Below are 21,385 nucleotides of genomic sequence, written 5' to 3'. Positions count from 1 at the left end.
ATTGAATGATGTATAAATTTTGAATGGAGCAGAAAAAACCTAATTGGGAAAAATTATGAAAAAAAGAGTTGATTCTGGAAAACATTTCGGAACACAGGGACAACATTCAGAAATAGTGGTGAATTACCTAAATTTTTAATACTGAAATTGGACGATATTTCCATTTCTCTGATATTGGATGGAGCAATTTAGAAAATTGAACTCTTTCAAACATAGCATTGTGACGTTTTCTTACTCGTTTCTTGGTCTATATCAAGAAAGCCCAGTTAAAATCACCAGATCTCGATTGACTAGTTTTGATCCCAAAAAAAATGTTACCCATTATCACTTGCTCTATTTTTAATCAAACGGTTTTATTTAGCTTGCCCTATTGTATCAAATTTAGTTGTTGACAGATTGATCTGATATGTAAGGCAGCACTGTAGACTACGCAGTTGTGTATTTAGGCTCGAAATTGTTTGAAGAAGGACAAGTATATGTAGCCCTAAGTCTAGTATAGTCTTTGGAAGGTTCATTCATCGAGGAGTAATATTGCAACAAATGGTAGGTACATGAATTTTGTAATACTAAATGAACTAAACAGAATGAGAAAAATGAAGTAACGAAATTAGAAACTCAAAACTTGAAAATAAAATAAGTAAAGAAAAATTTCCATGTCGAATAGTTTTATTAAAAAAAAAATTAATAATGATACTAAATAATGTACTAAAAGCTAAAAAGTTATTCAAAAGGTCCTAGGTAGTAGTCATCATACCACTCTCTCCAGCAATCTAAAGTATTGATTGAATAACAAACTAATGAAATCGTTAGGCGTAGTATTTACATATTAACTCAGGTTATGCTACGTCCAACTATTTTATTGTTTTTTTATCTAAGTAATACCGTAGATTGTTGAGATGAGTGGTGTGATGACTGCTACCTAGGACCTTTCGAACTACTTTTTAGCTTTCAGTACATTATCTACATTATTACTATCTTTTTTGATTGTTTTATAATTTTTTATTCTTTCTGTAAGGTTTTCAACTCATAGATATTTATTAATATGGAAACCATGGGTCATGTCGACGGCACTTGTTAAGAGAGATGTGAAAATAAGGTATGTTGAAAATGATGATGATTCAAAAGTATGCTTACCTAAAACATTTGGAGGACTAGGGCAAACTCTTTCCTTCATAGCTTTCACAACAAGTACTTCTCTACTGTCATAATAATATTCAAAATTCATGATGCATCGATCATCATCTGGTATTTTACATCGCTTAATACTTGGATCGTCATCACTATCCAGTTTGTCTACTACTTTGGTTTGGAATTCCGTACATTGAGTGCTACACGTACTGTTGTATTTTCCTTTTTTATAAGCTTGGCATTCGACACAATACCGAAGTTCCTCGCATCTGTAGATTGAAAAAAAAAAATTGAAAATCCTTAGTCTATGAGGTGGAAAACTGCAGTCATTTAGATTACACCGTATAACTGTCGTTAAAAATATTCTATTAATAACCTAACTTGAAAATAGAAATATTATTGAAGGAAGAAAAAAGAAAGAAAGTTGGAAAGTGAGAAAGGTAGGAATACCGAAACGGGGGGAGACAAAGAGGGGAGAATAATATGAGGTAGAGGGAGAAAGAGAGGGATGAAGGGAAAGATATGGTATGAAAGATGACAAATGAAAGAGAGAAAGAAAGTGAGAGAGGAAGAGGGAAACAGAGAAAGAGAAAAAAAGAAGAAGATAAATGAAAAGAGAAAAAGAGTTATAGAGAAAAAAGGAATGAAGGAATGACAATAGCACGAAGAAAAAGAGAGACGCAGAGGAAAAGAGAAAGACAGAAAGAGACAAAGAGAGGTGGCTCTGGAGAAACTGGAAAAACTATCAGATAATGGTATGAAAGATGAAAAGTGAAAGAGAGTAAGGAAGAAAGAGGAAAACAAACAAAGAGGAAAAAAGAAAGAGAAAATGAAAGAAAAAAATAAATGAAAAAGGGAAAAAGAGGACCAGAGAAATAAAGGGATGAAGGAATGACAATAACAGAGAAGAAAAAGAGAGACGCAGAGGAAAAGAGAAAGACAGAAAGAGACAAAGAGAAGTGGCTCTGGAGAAACTGGGAAAACTATCAGATAATGGTACGAAAGATAAAAAGTGAAAGAGAGTAAGAGAGAAAGAGAAAAACAAAGAAAGAGAAAAAAAAAAGAAGAAGATAAATGAAAAAAGAGAAAAAGAGGACTAGAGGAAAAAAGAAATGAAGGAATGACAATAACAGAGAAGAAACAGAGAGACGCAGAGGAAAAGAGAAAGAAAGAAAGAGACAAAGAGAGGTGACTCTGGAGAAACTGGGAAAACTATCAGATGAGGGTATGAAAGATGAAAAGTAAAAGAGAGTAAGAGAGAAAGAGGAAAACAAAGAAAGAGAAAAAAAGAAGAAAATAAATGAAAAAAGAGGACTAGAGAAATGAAAGAATGAGGGAATGACAATAACAGAGAAGAAAAAGAGAGACGCAGAGGACAAGAGAAAACATAAAGAGACAAAGAGAGGTGGCTTTCGAGGAAGTTGGAAAACTATCAGATAATATTCAAAATTGAAGTTTACTTTGATGTTTGAAAATATCAAGGTTTCGAATGTAACGCAAAACAATTGAAAAATAGTATTTTATAAATCAGGTGATCAACTTTTACATTGAGAAAATCAATGTATGCAATGGGATATTGAAAAGGAAGGCATGATCTCGTGACTTTTTATTGTACAAACCTCTGAGCGGGGCAAGATAAGCAATCATCGCAGTATTTTCCAGAATATCTGTTGTTATCCACATTGCACACGCACGCTCCACAGACACATTTTCCGTGACCGGAACACTTCAATTTTGTTTCCGGATTTATGCAGTTGGATTCGTTCTCCTCACATTCGCAAGCGTCTCCACTGTAGCCGCTTTGGCATTCACAAACGTTACAGTTGCAGGTACCTGAAAAATTTCGCTGTATACATGTTCAATTCTATTCATATTCGAAGTAATCAAAATTCGGTACACTGAATGATGATAATAACAGAAGATAATGACTCGAATACTCTGCACAATTCCAAAGATTGAGGGCCAAATATTTGATGATCAATTTCACTTTGAATATCAGTTTTCGAATCAATGAATCTGGTTTTCGTTACTGCTTGGCAAATCTAGCTGCGCCTCTGAAATGCGTGAACGAAAAAGAGAGATGGTACCTCATTGTTCACTGTCAACAAAATACCATCGGGAAAAATATTGGCTTGATACTCCAAAAGATACGTATATTTTCATTAGAGATGATTGAATCAAGAGAAATTGGATTAACGTACAATCGATAATTGATAGATAATCGAATGCATAGTTACCAGACATTATGAAGAAACGTAGCATATATATACAATGAATAATTCGACCAAGTTCCTCACATACAATTGATTTTTTCACTGGTAACCTAATTACAAAAGATAGTGCCTACTTGATTTTTCTCTGACCTGAAAAAAAACATACCTTTATCAGAACAGAGTTTTCCGCCTTCCTTTTTGCAGGAATAGTTGTTGCACTGGCAAAATTCCCCGTAGATTCGTTCCCCTTTGTTACCATTTGAAAAGCACTCGCATTTTCCACATTTACATTCACCCAAACCTGAAAATTATATCAGTATAATTATTCAACGAGCAAGGAATTACTTGTGATAATGTTCGTTCGCCTTCGGCTCGCGTCGCGAATCATACGAGTGAGTAATGACAATTGCATGCAATTAGAATACCATACTTTTTCTATGACTTATATTGGGAATATTTCAAAATGAGATTCATTTCGTTACAGTTTCTGAAAAATCAATAATATTTGCTATGACACAGATGACGAAGGTGTTATTCACGTAACGTAGCTGAAACAGCGGCCTACCGGTGGCTCTCAAATTGAAATAAATATGGAAGTGATCAGAATAGTACTTATTATAATTATAATTACGGAACTCCACACAACAATTATGAATATCACACAACACAAACAAATGAGCAATACCTCCACAATCACTACTTCGCAGTATAACTAGAATCCTTCCGTATCGCTTCGATTACTCGACTCAACAGATTCACGTCGCGCCGAAGAACTATTTTTATATCAATAAGGAAGGTTCTAGTCTAGACTCAAAGCGCATGAAAGATTCTATTGTTTTCAACAAAAGTAATAAGATATTTCCGCTTGTGGCTAAGATATGGCGTTACTGTCTATGGCTGAGTTGTTTACTAGAACTGAATGGTTAACTAACAAACACTCTCTGGCTTGTCTAGGTACGCGCTGTTCACTTGAAAGTATCAAATCTCTGAAAATCATGTTTCTTCTTTTTCTGAGACACATTGCGATCGCGGACCGCAGTGATACGGCCCGGGGGCCGAATGCGGCCCACGGCGGTATCTTTGACTCAATATTCTAAATACAAATAAAACAAAACGTATACGCTTTCACAATAGACAAAAAGAAGCTAGTGTAGTTGATTTCGGAGACTGACAGTCAGTTGATAAGACCGTCCGATTTCTTGGATTATATATAGACGAACATATTTCCTGGGGAGAACACTGTAAAATCTTAATCAATACATTGAATTCTATTTCCTATCAATTACGTAATTTGAGATCAGTTCTGTCTAATGATCAGTTGCTGATGCTCTACTATGCCCAAGTGGACTCCAGACTTCGATATGCCATCTCCCTCTGGAGAAGGTCTTCGAGAGCTAATGATGTATTTGTTGCACAAAAGAGAATACCGAGTAATGTTTAGTCTATCCTCTCGACAAAGCTGTGTTGATGTATTCAAGACATGTAAAATCATGACGCTACCATCACTCTTTATCTTTGAAGTTTGTGTGTATATATTTAGTAACTAGAACAGTTTTTCAACCAGATCTAGCATTCATAAACATGACACGAAAATAAAAAATCAGCTGAATATACCCTTTTCGAGGGTTCAATCATCTAAAAACTCTCCAAACTCACTAGGTCCTTTATTATTTAATGAATTACCAGACTATGTAAGAGAGAGTCGAACCTTAACATGTTTTAAAAATTTTTAATTGGAAGATGCTATTCTAAAGTCGATCAGGTGAATCCTTTATGATTTGTCTGTTATTTGTGTATCTGGGTGGATATATGTATATATGTCTGTATATGTATATATGTGTTACACAATTATTCTATACTATAGATGAACGACTATAATAATGCAAATTTACTGTTTTGTTATATACAATTTAACTGGATGTTATCATGTTCTGTTAATTTTAGATGAACGACTACTCCTATACAATACTTGTATTGTTCTTCTGGAGAATAAAGAACTATTATTATTATTATTATCATTGATCAATATTGTTTGAGAAAAATGAAAATTCATTTCATTATTTTAACAGACCTCTACATATTTTGACAGGCTTTATCTCGACAAGTGATTTCGTCCCACTAAATAAGGTTCCTCCAAGAAAAAATTGCCAAAATCCACGGGTATTCCATAAAAATGAGATTCAGGCAATTTTTTTTTCAAAGAATATCCGAATACTTGTTTTGCTGTATGAGTTTAGTTAGAGAAAAATTAAAAAATTGAAATGATCCATCTATCCTTGTAGTTATAGTGATACTTCATTTATCCACCTTCCCATTAATTTTAAGGGAATATATAATGAAAAGAAATTCAAAAAGAAAGTCCTTGTTGGGAGGCCCTACTATAATGTGGACGAATTCTACCAAGGCTCTATCGAGTAATTGGCATGTAGCTTTGTGTAAACAAGTTATTGAAATCAACACGAAATGGCTATCAATGTTCAATTCGTAGCATTATATATTTACATTTACTCAATAACATTGTATATTCATGTACCTATATTTGTAGCTGTTCAGTTGGGCTTAATATTGTTCTGTCCATATACTCCGCTCTTGTCTCTAAGCATTATTTTATAGTTTATATTTGTTAATTGTCCCATGTACACGTTTTACTTTGCTAGACTTTGCCAATAACATGTTCAGATCTTGGGTAATAAAGCATATTTTGATTTGATTTGATCCTTGGGTATGATGTCCAACCTAGTCTAGTATCTTGATGTATTTCATTAGTTCGGACTTCCAGCGCCTAAAATGATATAAATTGCTTTGAAATCCATGAAAGGCTCTATAAAGAAAGTAAGAAAGGCAGAAAGAGAGAATTGGAGGGGGAGAGAACGAGATAAAGAGTAGAAGAGAGGAGAAGAGAAAGGGGTAAAGGGAGAAAGAGAGGGAAAAGGTGGTATGGAAGATAAAAAGAGGAAGAGAGAAAGGGAGTGAGAGAGGAAGAGGAAAACAGATGAAGAAAAAGAGAGAATGAAAAAAGGGAAAAAGAGAAAAAGAAAGAATGGGAGAAAAAGGGAAAAGAGAAGGAGAGAAAAAGAAGAAAAGAGAAAAAAGGAATGAAGGAATGAGAAGAAAGAGAGAAGGAGAAAACTGTACAAACGTATGAGCGGGGCAAGATAAGCATTCGTCGCAGTATTTTCCAGAATATCTGTTGTTATCCACATCGCACACGCATGCTCCACAGACACATTTTCCTTGACCAGAACACTTCAATATTGTTTCCGGACTCATGCAGTTGGATTCTTGGAATCGCAGTCCGCGTTTGGTGGCCTGGTTTTCATGGATTGTGTTTCCAGATCTGAAGCAGGTTCTGATGTACATGGACCCAATTCTTCTCATTCTTTCCGACTATCATCTGATGTAGGGAAGTACAAGTACTGGTTGTGGCGGCTTCTCTTCCTTGTGGAGCTCTTGCTGTCTTCTAGCTAAAGCCTGTTCTACCATCACTCTGGAGTAACCATTCCGTTGAAGGTCATTTTTGATGATGCCTAGTTCCTTCTCGATTCCTTTGTATTACAGAGTCCGAAAGTACGGTCTACTAGAGTCTTGGCTTGGAATCTTCTAATTTTAAATTTTCAATTCTTGTTATCAATTTTTTAATTTTCATCTCGTGTTCAATTTTTTGATTTTTTGGTTGTTGCCTGTATTTTATTGTGAATTCAGTTTTTTGCATGATATAATTGTTGTTTTCAGCTAATCTTTTTAATTTTCTTACAGACTCTTTCAGGGATTTCAAATCAAAACAATGGAAGTCCGAACTAATGAAATGCACCACGAAACATTGTCAACTACCTTCAAACAAACCTAGTCTCTTGATTTGATGAAAACTAACTCAACATGTACCTTATTAAAAACAATTTACCTGAACATGTTTCGTTCGTTCCTTCCATCTGACAACGGGACGTGTCCTCCGATAGTCCAGCAGAATTATCACACTCGCAGATCCTTCCATTCCGTCCTGCAGGACAACTGCACACTCCGCATATCAAGTCCCCCTGATTACTGCATTGGTCCGATTTTTTCGTAGCATTCAACGAACAAGGGCATTCGCATAACATATCCAATTCCACTATCAAACTTTCATTCAGGGCTGCCGGGCGGATGGCTATGAATTGTTTGTTGTTTCCATTGGTCGGACATTGTCGAACTTGGATGGTGGCAGTGAATTCGAGGATTTGACCAACACGCACGTTTTTACAAGTGTCTGATATGTCGCTATCGCAATTTGAGGTGAATTTCAAATCTACTTCGCTTGACACGTTGGAGGTGAATGTTACGGTTTGGGATATTTTCTGAAATGAATCATTTTATAATGTAAACTTCTATGACAAGTTCGTTGAGAAAATTGCTGATGATATGACAATTACAAACTCTATGAAAACTTCGACAAAATTCATGATGATATTATCTGTATCTGTAAAGTAGGGAGGGTGAGTGTAGGCCCACAGCACTTAGGGGCCACATGTAACCCATTGTACATCCTCCCAAGGGGTTGTCCTCCTAGGTCGTCGTCCATCCTGTCCTTTCCAGGAAGGTGGACATGTCTCTGGGTGACAGGTGTAGGCCAAGACGCGCCGAATACACACTCTCTTATTGACAATAACTCTGGACACTCTGAACTCTCTTGTTCCTCAAAATAACCAACAACTGCCGACTTCACTTCTTCATCGTTGGAATATTTTTGACCACTCAACCATTTTTTCGAGTTTGAGAACAGGAAATAATCCGAGAGTGCTAAATCTGGCGAATAGGGTGCATGAGGTAACAATTCAAACTTCAGTTCGTTAAGTTTGATCATTGCGATAATAGATTTGTGAGCTGGTGCATTGTCTTGATGAAACAACTTTTTTTTCACAGCCAAACGCGGTTGATAGTTTCGCCTTTTTTAAGGTAGTCAATGAAAATTATCCCATGCGTATCCCTAAAAACCTATACTATGACCTTGCCTGCATATAAAACGGTCTCCGCCTTCTTTGGAGCCGGTTATTTTGTCTCGGGTGTGAAATGATGGACCATGTTTCATCCATGGTTATGAAACAAAGCAAGAATTCCACTTTGTCGCTGTAAAAGTTTGCTAAACACCCAAACATCTTCACAACACTGATTTTGCCCGAGTGTGAGTAAACTCGGCACCCATCTTACTCATCTTAGGTAATATACGATGTACCGTACTTTTTGAAATGCCTACTGAGTCTACTAGCTCGCGCATTTCCAGTCTACCATCATTCGGTACCGCTTTGTGAATTTTATTAAACGTTTCTGGAGTCTTCACTTCATTTGAACAAGCACTGCGATGTTCATCTTGGCAGCTCGTAAGGCCTCGTCTAAACATTGCTACCCAATATTACACTGTTGTAAACGAAGGAGGAGACACACCCAGAATAGAATCCAGTTCAGCTGGATTCTATTCTGAGGCCTTCCAAATAAAAGTATTGTACTACATAACGATGACCAATTTTCTCCATTTCCACTCATCGAAAACGTTGCCTGCCAAACAAATACTAAACAACGCATCGTCTTCAAACTTGAAATATATGCTTCATAGATTGTGCACTTTCAAATACATTGATATTTTTCGAACAACTACCGCCATCTCTAGGTGAGGTCGAGTACTTTTGGGACCACCCTGGTATGCGAGTATTTCTCAAAGTTGTACCAATCTTATAATTATTGATAACAATTCAGTAAGTTATACCAATTCTATCAAATTCCTAGGATTATATATTGATGAAAATTTGTCGCGAACAAAACATATTGGAATTATTTGAAAAAAAGTAGCACCCTTCATTGGTATGCTATCCAAAATCAGGAACTATATTCCTCTTAAATAATAATTTCAGTCTTATATGCTCACAACTGCATTACTTTATTTCTATTTGGGGATCAGCCAATAAATCCACCATGAAACCTTTGAAATCTTCACATCAAAAACAGGTAACAAAAAGTGTGCCAGGGTAGAATATTTTCAAATTATCTAAAACTTAAGTCAGGTGTGCCACAGGGTTCAATATTGGGTCCACATCAAACATGTTGCGTAGTCTAGAACACTGTGAATTTCTGCTTTGTGCTGATGTCACTCAACTCTATCACAGCATATACACTGCCCAACCGTATACATTTTTCATCATTATGAGACCACAATAAGTCTCAGTAATGGACGTCTTCTCCAGCATCATAATAGATATTTGAACAGTCCCATTTTTTTATGTATTACTTTCTTTTTGTCTTAGCTTAGGTAGAATATTTTTGAGGTTGAGTGGAAGAACTACTCAGTAGCACTTGTGCTAACTGAGTTGAACTTCGCCTTCTGTTATATCAGCAACTAGCTCTATAATTTATCTGAATATTTGTATCTAACTACAGCTGGGAAACAATAAAGACGATTATTATTATTATTCATTATTAAAATAAAACTATTGAATGCATATGCGAATTATCAAACTCAGAACCAACAGTGAATTTGTATAACCAAAAAAATATTAGACTTAAACACACTATAAAAACAAAAATAAATGTTGTTTCTCTCATTCAACAACGTATTTCATAGAAATAAAGGTGTTGAAGACATCCTGTTAGGCCTTGATGAACCCTTCAGTTTCCGTCTTCAGCCCCTTCGAAGCGAAGGTCTGGCGCTTTGATAAGCCAAGTTCTTCGATGTTGTTGAAGAAGACCCCATGCATTGGCTTATCCTTGTGTTGCCGCAGGAGTGAAATGATCTCTGCAGCTTTCATATAGACCTTTTGCTGAACGGGTTTCAACTCGGTGACAGAATTGTGATCACCTAGTTCGGTGTCGAAAACTGAAACGAGTTCACCAGCTGCTCAGGCCGATGCCCTGAGGAAAACATTCTCCAATTTCTGCTCTCTCATGGTCGCGGACCATCCAGAACTCTGGACGACTTTACAGGCTCCATTCAGTATTATTCTGTGATGTAGACACTCCAAACTCAAAGGTCTACGGCCTCTCTGCTGAAAGCTTCGAACTGCGCTGGAGCTGGAGTGTCTGAGTTGAGTGGCTGCGGGTGTTCATAGATGTCCTTCCAGAAAGATTCCACCTGGTCAACGGGGAATTATTCACAACACCCGAAGCTTCTTGGATTAAACGTGAAGGCTTCTCGTGGAACCTCGCTCGTCTCACTAGTGACTTCTTGGCAGCCACTAGCATTCGTATCCTATCGAGGCAGTGATGTTTGGTGGTCAGCAGCACTCTTTGACTCAAAGTGTGATGGATACGTCGTAGTTTTACGGCTGTTCACAGCAGGGCGGGCGTGAAAGGCCTATTGGCCGATCTGAAATCCATCACACATTGGATACGAGACGCGTGTTGTCTCGCCAACGTGATCTTAAGGTAGAATTCCGCAACAAGCGACCGAGACAGGAGACCGAGACAGGCGACAGATAGGAGAGACCGATTGTGGTCTCTCCAGGACTGCTCTAATGCAATTACATAGAGGTCGTTCTGCAGCCCGAGACAGAGACAGACGACAATCTACTGTCGCCTCAATGTGCCTCGTCAGTCCCCTACGAGAGCAGTAGTGAAGTGGGTCGTTGCGCGACATTTCTGTTTCGACACTGAATTGTGTATGAAAATAAATAATAATGTCAGAAATCAAATTTACTGGGGAGGAAGACGAATTGCTTATAGAGTTAGTGGCTAAGAACCCACCACTATTTGATCCTCAAGTGGAATCCTACAAGGATGTTATTGTTCGGGAAAATATTTGGAAGGATATAGCAGGGAAAATGAACAGAGCTGGTAAGTTTAAATTTTATTTTCAATCCATCACTTTTAAAATTTATAAACTGATGAATAAATATTTACAATATGTTATTATGAAGGTGGTCACTAGCGAGATATTGAATAATCAGATTTCTATTGATTGTCTTTATTCAGTTTATTCGCTTCACATGGTCTTCTTGCCAAGAAACTGCACCAGCCTCAGAGTTAAAATACTTTCTTAACTCATCTCTTATGGTAAATCCAGTTTTACTTGCATAACCTCCTGTATGAATTAAAGATTGCATATTATTAGAATGTGTTGTCACATCGGAACTACTCAGCCGATAAACAGATTTCCCAGAATCTTCTAAAAATCCTTCACGAAGTAGGTTATGTAAACAACAGCTAACTAATATTAGGTCATCACATGTTTCTGGAGCAACTGCTATTGGCGTGTAATATATTCTAAATACCTGGGATAACAACCCAAATGCGTTTTCTGAAACCCTTCTACCGCGACAAAGACGATAATTAAAAACTTGTTTGCTCAAGTCATTCTTTGCATCTCTTTTTGTATAAGGTTTCATCATGTATCTATCAATGTAGCTATCATGTAGCTATTAAAAAGTAGCCTAGTTTTATATTAGTCCCTGGAAGGCACTGAGGTTCAAGAAAATCGAATTTGCTGTCCATAATACTTTTTCCCATTACAGATTTTTTGAAAATGCTACTGTCTTCTTCTTTCCCATAAGAACCAACATCTACCGCTATAAACTTGTTGTTAGAGTCCACAATGGCTAAGAGAACAATAGAAAAATATTCTTTATAATTAAAAAATGAAGATCCACTCTTTGAAGGAGCTCTTATACGAACGTGTTTGCCACCAATGGCTCCCAAACAATTCGGAATATTCCATTGTGTCCAAGAGTCCTCAGAAATGCGTTTGTACTCGTCTTTGGTAGGCTCAGGCATGAATTGAGGGATTGATTTTTTTCTTAAAACGCTCAATACCTCCTTCACAATTCTTAAAATATAACATGCAGATATTCTATAAGCATACGAGAGAGATGCAAAGCTTTCTCCAGTAGCAAGAAATCTGAAAGAGAAAACAATACAATTGTGTCACTTAATTTTTGTGCTAGTTTGGTGACCATAATGATGGCATGGTAGCCAATCCCATTATTTTAACAATAGACTGAGATATAACAAAAAAATTTTTTATTGCAGATGTTGATTGTAAAAGAAGATGGAAGTACATTCGTGATTAATACAACCGTTTCAAACGTAAAAGAAAAATGACCACTGGATCGGCTGCTCCAGCTAAAAATTCCAAATGGGAGCTCTTTGAACGACTTCAATTTTTGGAACTAGTATCTACAGAAAGAGCCAGTGCCTCCAATGTTTCTTTCGAAACAGTAGTTTTAAGTCCAATGCCGAATGAAGAGGCAGAAATTCTCTTTGATAATGAAGAGAATCAAGATATAGCGACCAAGCCAGCCGCCAAGTCTACACAAAAACGCAAAAAAGTGGAAGATGAATTTCTGACATATCTCAAGAAACGAGACGACCAGAGACAGGTATATTTTCAAGAGATGAACGCTTTCAAAGAAATTGATGACGACGTAAATACATTTGGTAACCATGTAAAATCTGTCATGAGAAAATTGAACCAGCGATTTCAAATACAGGCAAGGAACGAGATATTTAACATTTTAACAAAATACGAACACATGCAAATGGATTTGGAATGTAACATACAAACAGCGCCTCCAACATCAGATGGACATAGTTATGTATCAGCCGTTTCTCCCTCTGGATCATCCACTGCAACCAGTAGCAGTAATGTTACTTCACAACATCATGAAGATTATTTCAATTCCCTTCTTCTTTTGTAAACAAATTGATAATTTTGTTGATAATAAGTACCAAAATATATAACTTACCTTAATGTTAAAGACAATGTTTCTTGTGGTGTTATGTCGCCTTTCGTTTGTATGTCCTTTTCTATTAAATTGTTCACATAATCAAACTTTTTTTTATTCAATCTAAAATACCTTCGAAACTTTTCTTCATCTAATGATAGGTAATTCATTATTAGTACACTAAAAAATCCTTCCTTGCTTCTTGTTTTGAATATAGAATTTATACACCTACGTTTTTTCATTCGAAACAGGTATTATAGAAATATATCGTCATCTTCTTCTTCCAATAACCTTTTAAAGAATAGTTTCGAAGCCATGATACTGATTGGTTTACAACTTCTGATATACTGAAGCATAGAAGCCATTTCGCGCCTGTCGCTTGTCTCCGTCGCATAGTCATTTCAAGGAGCGACAGTTGAGAAGGTGTCTCGGTCTCAGCTCGTAATGAGTGTATCTGTCACCTGTCTTGGTCTCTTCAAGCGGAACGCTACCTTTAGCTTTCATATTGTGTACCCGCCGTTCAGTTTTCCGAACCGTGAGGCCGGTATTTCGCCCTTTCGATTCGAAAAACGATTAGACGACGCAGTACATGACGGTGTTGATTTACTAGATGTCGGCTTATTCTGTTAGAATACTATGAATCTCTGCATTTAAACAAGCCAGTTCTTGTGGCTTCAGGGGCCTAATTCTGTGGACCGCCCTGGGAGTTTGATTATCTCAATTGTTGGCGTGACGCCAACGGCTGGAGAATAGACTCGCATCACTTATTAATTTGTTTTAAATGAAAATTTTGTTAACTGCAATTTTTTCTACGAAACTACAAACTTGAGAAACAGAACCTAAATCTTTTAATATGGGAAACTGGAAGAAAAGGAAGCAAGTTTCAGAATCTTGAACTCTTTTCATACATTTCTTATAACTGGAATATATTTCATTGAATTCAGTGAAAATCAAAAGATTTTGTATTGGATTGAATGTTTTCTATTACACAAGCACTCAATTCTCTTGCAGAATACCGAGGTTTTTCCGTATTTAATGGAAATATTGACAGGAGAATTCACAACTGTCATCAGAACAAAATACCAGTGTTTTAAAAAATAGGTCCAAATAATAGAAAAGTTTAATTCAACTCCCCCCTCCTTTAATTAGTTTGGGATTTAAAATAGCAGATAATACTCACATTATAAATATCTACAACCAAGTTAACGACATTGTGGGAATCACCATCGTCCAGTTCACGAAAATAGGAGTCCTTTATATTCTCTGATAATTTCTTGTACGAGCTCGCTATGTTCAATTTAGGTTTTTTCACTATTGCGAAGATTAAATTGATGTTATTCTTAACCGCAACATAATTGATATGTGAGACAGAAGGATAATCGTAAACGAGGAAATCTTTATCGTCCGTATGGCATTTGCCGTTGTTAGGTTCTACCACACCTGCTAACTTCCCGTCACCGGCAACATGGAATTCAGCATCTGGAAATAGAAAAAGTATTGAAAATGCCTGTGTTTCAGAATGGAAGTTAAATTTTTATTGGTTATTTCTTATAACATGGGCTAACACCATGTAATTTTCAGTTAACCCTAAACTTCTAAAGACTCGTGTACAAATTTCACACGTTGGACTATTCGTTTGTGGGATAGAATTGAGTGAAGCCAGAGCCGTAGCGAAAAGAATAACCAGGGGGGGAAGGGAGGGAATCCAAATTTTCCCAACCCCACCCCCCCTACCAGCAAAATTTCCCAAGCCGAGGGATTAGTTAGTACTATAATATATTTATATTTTTACTTAGCTATCTAGATTGGCTGAATGCTTATGCCCGTTAGGGTATGCACAAATAAAAATAAATTTTGGTAATTATAAAGATAATAATGGGAATTATTCTATTTTGGACTATTAATTTTTCTTTCTTCACGGTTCGAAATTTTCCAACTTTTCCAAGTCGAATAAATATCGAAAAGCTGACAATTTTGTAAAATTGTCACTTCATTATTTGTGGACTATTCTCTTGATTTTTATTCATTTTTTACTATTATTTCTATCTTCACTTCCCAACTTTTTCCCAAGTCGAAAAAGCAGGGGGGGGGGAGGCTCCCCGCCATCCATCCCCATGGCGACGGCCCTGAGTGAAGCAACTTTCGTCAGATTGAAGAAAATGGATAAAAAAGAATTCTGTGTGTTGAGAAAGCGAAGAAGAAAGTGAACAATTTGCCATTGTAATCGTCCACTCATTTCTCAAAATGAAGTACAAAATTATAAAGTAAGTCTTGTATGTACTTGAAACTTCGTGAAAAATGATAATAAATGATTATCTCTATGATTGTAGAAACATGAGCTGATTCTTTCAATATGGACCATTCTGTATACCTGTAGACAATATCAACAGATGACGTGCTTTGTCTCTCCATTGTATTTTTTCCTTGCACACGATAGCTTGCATAATAGCGTCCAAACTACCTTCTGGGCTGTCTAAATTTCCAGACACTTTCGCAGATTCAACTTGCCTTCTGAACTCCTCGTAATCACTTGAAAGTGGCAAGTGGTTTTTGAAGCTATAAGCAGGAACACAGTCGACACCACGTGGACATGGATGTTCTAACCTGAGAAAAATGAATGAAATACAGTTGAAAATTATTTGGTCATCACACAGCATATGAGTTCGAGGTCCGTTAAAAAAATACAGCGAATTTCCATTTTTCTCAAAAGATATTTATTGTTTTCATCAATTTCCATTTTTCCCCTTCAAAGCTATCTCAGATTTGAAGGGGACTTCATAAATTCAATGTTCAACTGAGTTTTTATTGAAATGCATTTTTGGAAAAATGTGTAGGTCCTCTACGCCTTCGTATTAATAACTCAAATCCAATTTCAAGCGTTCAGCGGAAAACATTCTGACTTCACTTTTGTTAGGAATTTGCCCATCCACATTACCACATCCTTACAATCAGTGGTTGAAAATATCATAAACATATTATCTAAAACTAAAGTTCTGTGGTCCCTAATAGTTTTCATGCCACTTCATTTAATTTATTTCTGGCGTGTACGTATTGTGCACTATAAAATTAGTTCAAAAAGAAAGTATTTTTACCATCAGTACTGAATGACAATGTATCCAGTAAAGGTGATCAAATTTCAAGGTTTTGCTGACTGTTTTTTTTTATTGTCGTGGCATGGTGCATCAGGAGTTCTGCTCTGCCCCTGCTCACTCGTCATTGCCTGTTCGTGATTTTTTGGCGAGAAACAACACCGTAATCGTGCCTCAGCCACCGTATTCACCAGAGTTGGCCTCCTGCGACTTTTTGCTGTTTAAGATTGAAAAAACGCATGAAAGGGCGAGGTTTTGCATCGATTGAGGAAATAAAAAACGAATCGCTGAAATAGCTCAAGAACACACTAAAAAGTGCATATCACAACGGCTTCGAAGATTGTAAAAAACGCTGGCACAAATGGGGGACTACTTTGAAGGGGACAACATAGAAATTGATAAATGACTGTAGTCTTCGCTTACTTCCCCATTAAAACCATTCTCAAAAATATCCCAGAATTAAGTTGTGTTTATAATAGAAACAACGAGATTCATGAAACGATATCAAATTATCCGCATCTGTCAAAGTTATGCATTCAATTTTTGCTATGAATTTATGTAATTCGAAATCTACGAAAAAACAAATAAAATTAAAACGAATAACTGAAATATCAATCATATTAAACAATGAAACGTGAAATGAGAGTACAATTAAACGAACAAAACAAACAAGATGGAAAATGAAAATGACCACAGAGTAAACAGAAATAAAAATAAGCAATAAATAAAAAAGAAATTAGAAAAGATTTCAAACCAAGTTACTTCACGACGTTTCGATTGTCAGTATCCACAATTGTATTCGACTATGCAAAGGTCATTCGAGCGCTTTCACTTATCCCTTTTTCCCCTCCCCGCTTCACTGGTTTAGCGGGATTTGACCGTTTTCCCGTTTAATTACAGGTTTCCATATGTTGCCTATCTCTACGCTACCTTGACTGAATGCGTCGTTGGGCAACATATATGTAGCTTCTTTGAATTTCCTCTTGAACCAGTGTTCCTTCCTGTGGATGATCTCAGCTAGGGACCACTTGATGTTATGGTAATGAGTCCGAACATGCTCTGCTATTCCCGATTTGTTGGTTTCTCCTCGCTGTGTGTTTATATTGTGCTTGACAATGCGGAATTTAAATGGCGTCTTAGTTTCACCGATATAGGATTTGCCGCACCCACAGGGTGTTCGGTAAATGCAATTCTTGGAATCGGAGTCCGCGTTTGGTGGCCTGGTTTTTGTGAGTCTACGGATGACGTCTTCGGATCTGAAGCAGGTTCTGATGTTAATAGGTTAGGTTGGGTCTAAAGTGAGTGGGTATATTCGACCCTCCACCGCAACCCGCAAGGGTTTATTGTAACTCACACATTCACACTCGGCCAAATGAACGCAGCTTCTTAACGAAGCTAATTACTTTGTATGGTGAGTGGTTCTTCAGGTCAGATGGTAAGAGTACGGATCTGCCGAACTCTAAGAACCTGATTCGGTCCCCAGCGGGGCAGGCACAAAGTATATGCTCGGCTGTTTCTGCATATGATGACTCAAATGACAGTGACCAGTAAGAAGGCCTGTTAGACATTGTAGTTCATTCCTATTGTTGTCCAACAATTGTTGGTATCAAGCTTCGAAGGGTGAATAAACGCCTTGGAGTGAGCCAATCCTGGAAGATTCTGCCAGAAGGCAATAAATCTTCTTGCCATCCAGGTGTTCAATGTTTGTTTGACAACGCCCAAAGCGATGCCAATGACAGGTTCTGGTCTGATGAAGCTGCTTGCAGCACCCTCCTTTGCTAAAGACTCAGTAGCTTCATTACCTTCCAGACCATTATGGCCAGGAATCCAGACCAGAGACAATCTGTTAAGTCATCCTATAGAGGAGAGTCGTTTTTGGTAATTTGCTACCAATTTACACGTTGCTTGGTAGGAGCCAAAAGCTTCCAACGCCGCTTGACTGTCGAAGAATATTTTTATTGGCTTGTGTGTGAGGTTGGATTTATCCAATCTCTCCCCACACAGTTGAATAGCGTAAATTTCCGCTTGAAATGCAGTGGGATAAGTTTCTACGCAGGTAGATATCTCTGTCCTGGGTCTGCGACTTAAAACACCTGCACCAGAACCAGAAGGTGTTTTTGATCCATCTGTGCACCAACAACTATCTGCTCTTAAAATTTCCTTCTCCCGGAGGATCCAGTCCTTTCTACTCGGGAATAGTACTTTATAAGGCAGTTCGTAGTTGACAGTTGGAGGCATAAAGTTCTGATGTTGTACCTGGACCCAATTTTTCATCCTTTCCGGCAATCATCTGATGTAGGAAAGGGCAAGTACTCGTTGCGGCGGCTCCTTTTCCTTGCGAGGCTCTTGCTGTCTTCAGGCCAAAATCTGTTCTATGTGATTCATTTCACGTTTGGCAAAATGGTATAGGAATGTATGCTAACAATGCAACCAACATAAATGAAACAAACAAACGAATAACTTACTGCTTGGGTTCGGTACTGACGAATGGAAGGTCTGTTTTGTCGATGAAACTGCCAAAACCCAATTTGAAATTTGTTGTGATATTCTTCATGGTCATTGCTAGTTTCACACTAAGGGCAGCTAATTGTTTTTTATATATTATCATGGAACTCGATAAATCCATAATATAATACAAGTCCACAGGATAGTTTGAGGCGATTTTGTATTTGAATTTCATCTCGTACTTTTCACCTTTTCTCAGAGACAATTTCACCTTCTGCGGCTGGATTTGAGTGGGATTGTTTACAGAGTCCGAAAATGGATTACTCTGTTCGATTTCAAAATTGGATTTTGGTGAAACAACTTCAATTTGACACGAATCATCACTGGTATCTTTTGGCCGGCAGTTGACAGGGTTCTGAAAAACAAATTTTTCAGTAAAATGGCTTTTGAATTATGATTCAGACATATTGCATTTCAACTGATTTTTCAGTAGAACCTGATAAATAGGAATATTCAACATATCAAACGACTTGCCTGACTTTAACAGAACAGGCTGATCATCTTGGTAGAACGAGGACAATAATGACACCACAATTAGGGTATATTTCAAATCGCTTGTTTATAGGACACAGTGTAACCGCTCGTGAATATTTTACCGATACTTTTGCTCACCAGTAGATAGATCATGGGGTACATCAACTATGGCCACCTAGATCTCCAAACTTGAAATCACTGGATTATTTCATTATGAGATATCTCATATGGCTTATTTATGCGACACAGTGTAACCACTTATGAATATCTTACTGATAATTTTGCGCACCAGTGGACAGGTCATGGAGTACCTCAACCATGACCACCTAGATCTCCAGACTCGAACCCTCTGGATTATTCCTTTTGGGGACATCTCAAATTGCTTGTTTATGCGACACGTGAATATCTTACTGATACTTTTGCTCACCAGTGAATAGGTCGTGGGAGACCTCAACCATGAGCACTCAGATCCCCAGATTCGAACCCACCGAATCATTTCTTTCAGGATATCTTAAATCGTTTGTGTATGCAACGTAGTGTAAATGCACGTGAATATCTCACTGATACTTTTGCTCACCAGTGGATAGGCCGTGGGTGACCTCAACCATGGTCGCTTAGATCTTCAGCCTTGAAATCACTGGATTATTTCATTAGGAGATATCTCAAATCGCTTATTTATGCAACAGAGTGTAACCACTTGTGAATATCTTACTGATAATTTCGCGCACCAGTGGACAGGTCATGGAGTACCTCAACCATGGCCACCTTGATCTCCAGACTCGAACCCTCTGGATTATTCTTTTTGGGGACCTCTTAAATCGCTTGTTCATGAGACACGTGAATATCTAACTGATACTTTTGCTCACCAGTGGATAGGTCGTGGACACCCTCAACCATGACCACCTAGATCTCCAAATTCGAACCCCCTGGATCATTTCTTTTGGGGATATCTTAAATTGCTTGTTTATGCGACACGTGAATATTTCACCAGTGGATATGCCGTGGGTGACCTCAACCATGGAAACTTAGATCTCCAGGCTTGAAATCACTGGATTATTTCATTTGGAGATATCATAGAACCCTTATTTATGCGACACACTGTAACCACTTGTGAATATCTTACTGATAATTTTGCGCACTAGTAGATAGGTCATAGAGTACCTCAACCATGGCCACCTAGATCTCCAGACCCGAACCCTCTGGATTATTCCTTTTGGGGACATCTTAAATCGCTTGTTCATGCGACACATGAATATCTCACTGATACCTTTCCTCACAAGTGGATAGGTCGTGGTGGACCTCAACCACGACCACCTAGATGTTCAGATTCGAACCCACTGGATCATTTCTTTTGGGATATTCTAAATCTCTTTTATATGCGACAGAGTGTAACGGCTCGTGAATATCTTACTCATACTTTTGCTCAACAATGAATGTGTCGTGGGTGACCTCAACCATGACCATCTAGATCTCCAGACTCGAACCCACTGGATTATTTTTTTGGAGGATATCTTAAATCGCTTGTTTATCCGACACAGTGTAACCGCTCGTGAATATCTCAATGATACTTTTGCTCACCAGTGCATGTGTCGTGGGTGACCTCAACCATGGCCACTTAGACCTCCAGACTCGAAATCACTGGATTATTTCATCAGGGGATATCTCAAATCGCTTATTTCTGCGACACAGTATAACCACTAGTGAATATCTTACTGATAATTTTGCACGCCAGTGGACAGGTCGTGGAGGACCTCAAAATGGCCACCTTGATCTCCAGACTTGAACCCTTTGGTTTATTTCTTTTGGGGATATCTTAAATCGCTTGTTTATGCGACACTAGGCGATGAAAATGTCTTGTGAAATAAAATAATGCATAATTCTAATGCCATTCACAGGAATTTTTGAACGTGTGCGGCACTCGATGAGAAGAAGCTTGATGCTTATATTGCAAGTCAGTGTTCTCATTTTGAGCATATGATTCAATTATTTTTGGTTATTATACTGTTCTCCGAATGAAGTACAAATTAACTAGCAGTTTGAATATGTGTGAAAAAAATAAAACAAAATAATTTACCGTGGAAGATGGTTCACTGCACCAAACACATTCTAGTTTTTGTATACAGGCCTCACATGTTTGTTGTAAACCACAATCTTGTGAAGACTGGCAATTTGATAAACCTATGAATAGCACTAAACTATAAAGAACTTTCATTGTCAGCATGTTTAATGTCACTGTTGGTGTTAACTACTTGGGAGTGTCTGACGGAAACGATTATGAGTAAATATGATAAACACC

General features: G+C 37.5%; 1 protein-coding gene across 1 annotated transcript in view; it reads right to left on the bottom strand.

The window, feature by feature from the left end:
- LOC111508660 (integrin beta-PS) overlaps positions 1 to 21,385 on the bottom strand; it is a 21,858-nt gene extending 473 nt beyond the window's left edge. The window contains exons 1-8 of the mRNA XM_074174883.1: positions 21,164 to 21,385; positions 18,576 to 18,970; positions 15,393 to 15,625; positions 14,202 to 14,500; positions 7,243 to 7,672; positions 3,508 to 3,642; positions 2,748 to 2,961; positions 1,135 to 1,397 (exon numbers count right to left, since the gene is read on the bottom strand). Of these exons, the coding sequence (XP_074030984.1) occupies positions 1,135 to 1,397; positions 2,748 to 2,961; positions 3,508 to 3,642; positions 7,243 to 7,672; positions 14,202 to 14,500; positions 15,393 to 15,625; positions 18,576 to 18,970; positions 21,164 to 21,310 (2,116 nt within the window). The 5' untranslated portion in view covers positions 21,311 to 21,385. The remainder of the gene's footprint in view (positions 1 to 1,134; positions 1,398 to 2,747; positions 2,962 to 3,507; positions 3,643 to 7,242; positions 7,673 to 14,201; positions 14,501 to 15,392; positions 15,626 to 18,575; positions 18,971 to 21,163) is intronic.

Source organism: Leptinotarsa decemlineata, unplaced genomic scaffold (assembly GCF_025532065.1).
Source record: "Leptinotarsa decemlineata unplaced genomic scaffold, Ldec_3_MD MMD2_tig00000882_RagTag_RagTag, whole genome shotgun sequence".
Classification (NCBI taxonomy): domain Eukaryota; kingdom Metazoa; phylum Arthropoda; class Insecta; order Coleoptera; family Chrysomelidae; genus Leptinotarsa; species Leptinotarsa decemlineata.
Note: the sequence above shows the minus strand (reverse complement) of the source record. Positions and strands in the feature narration are given on the sequence as shown.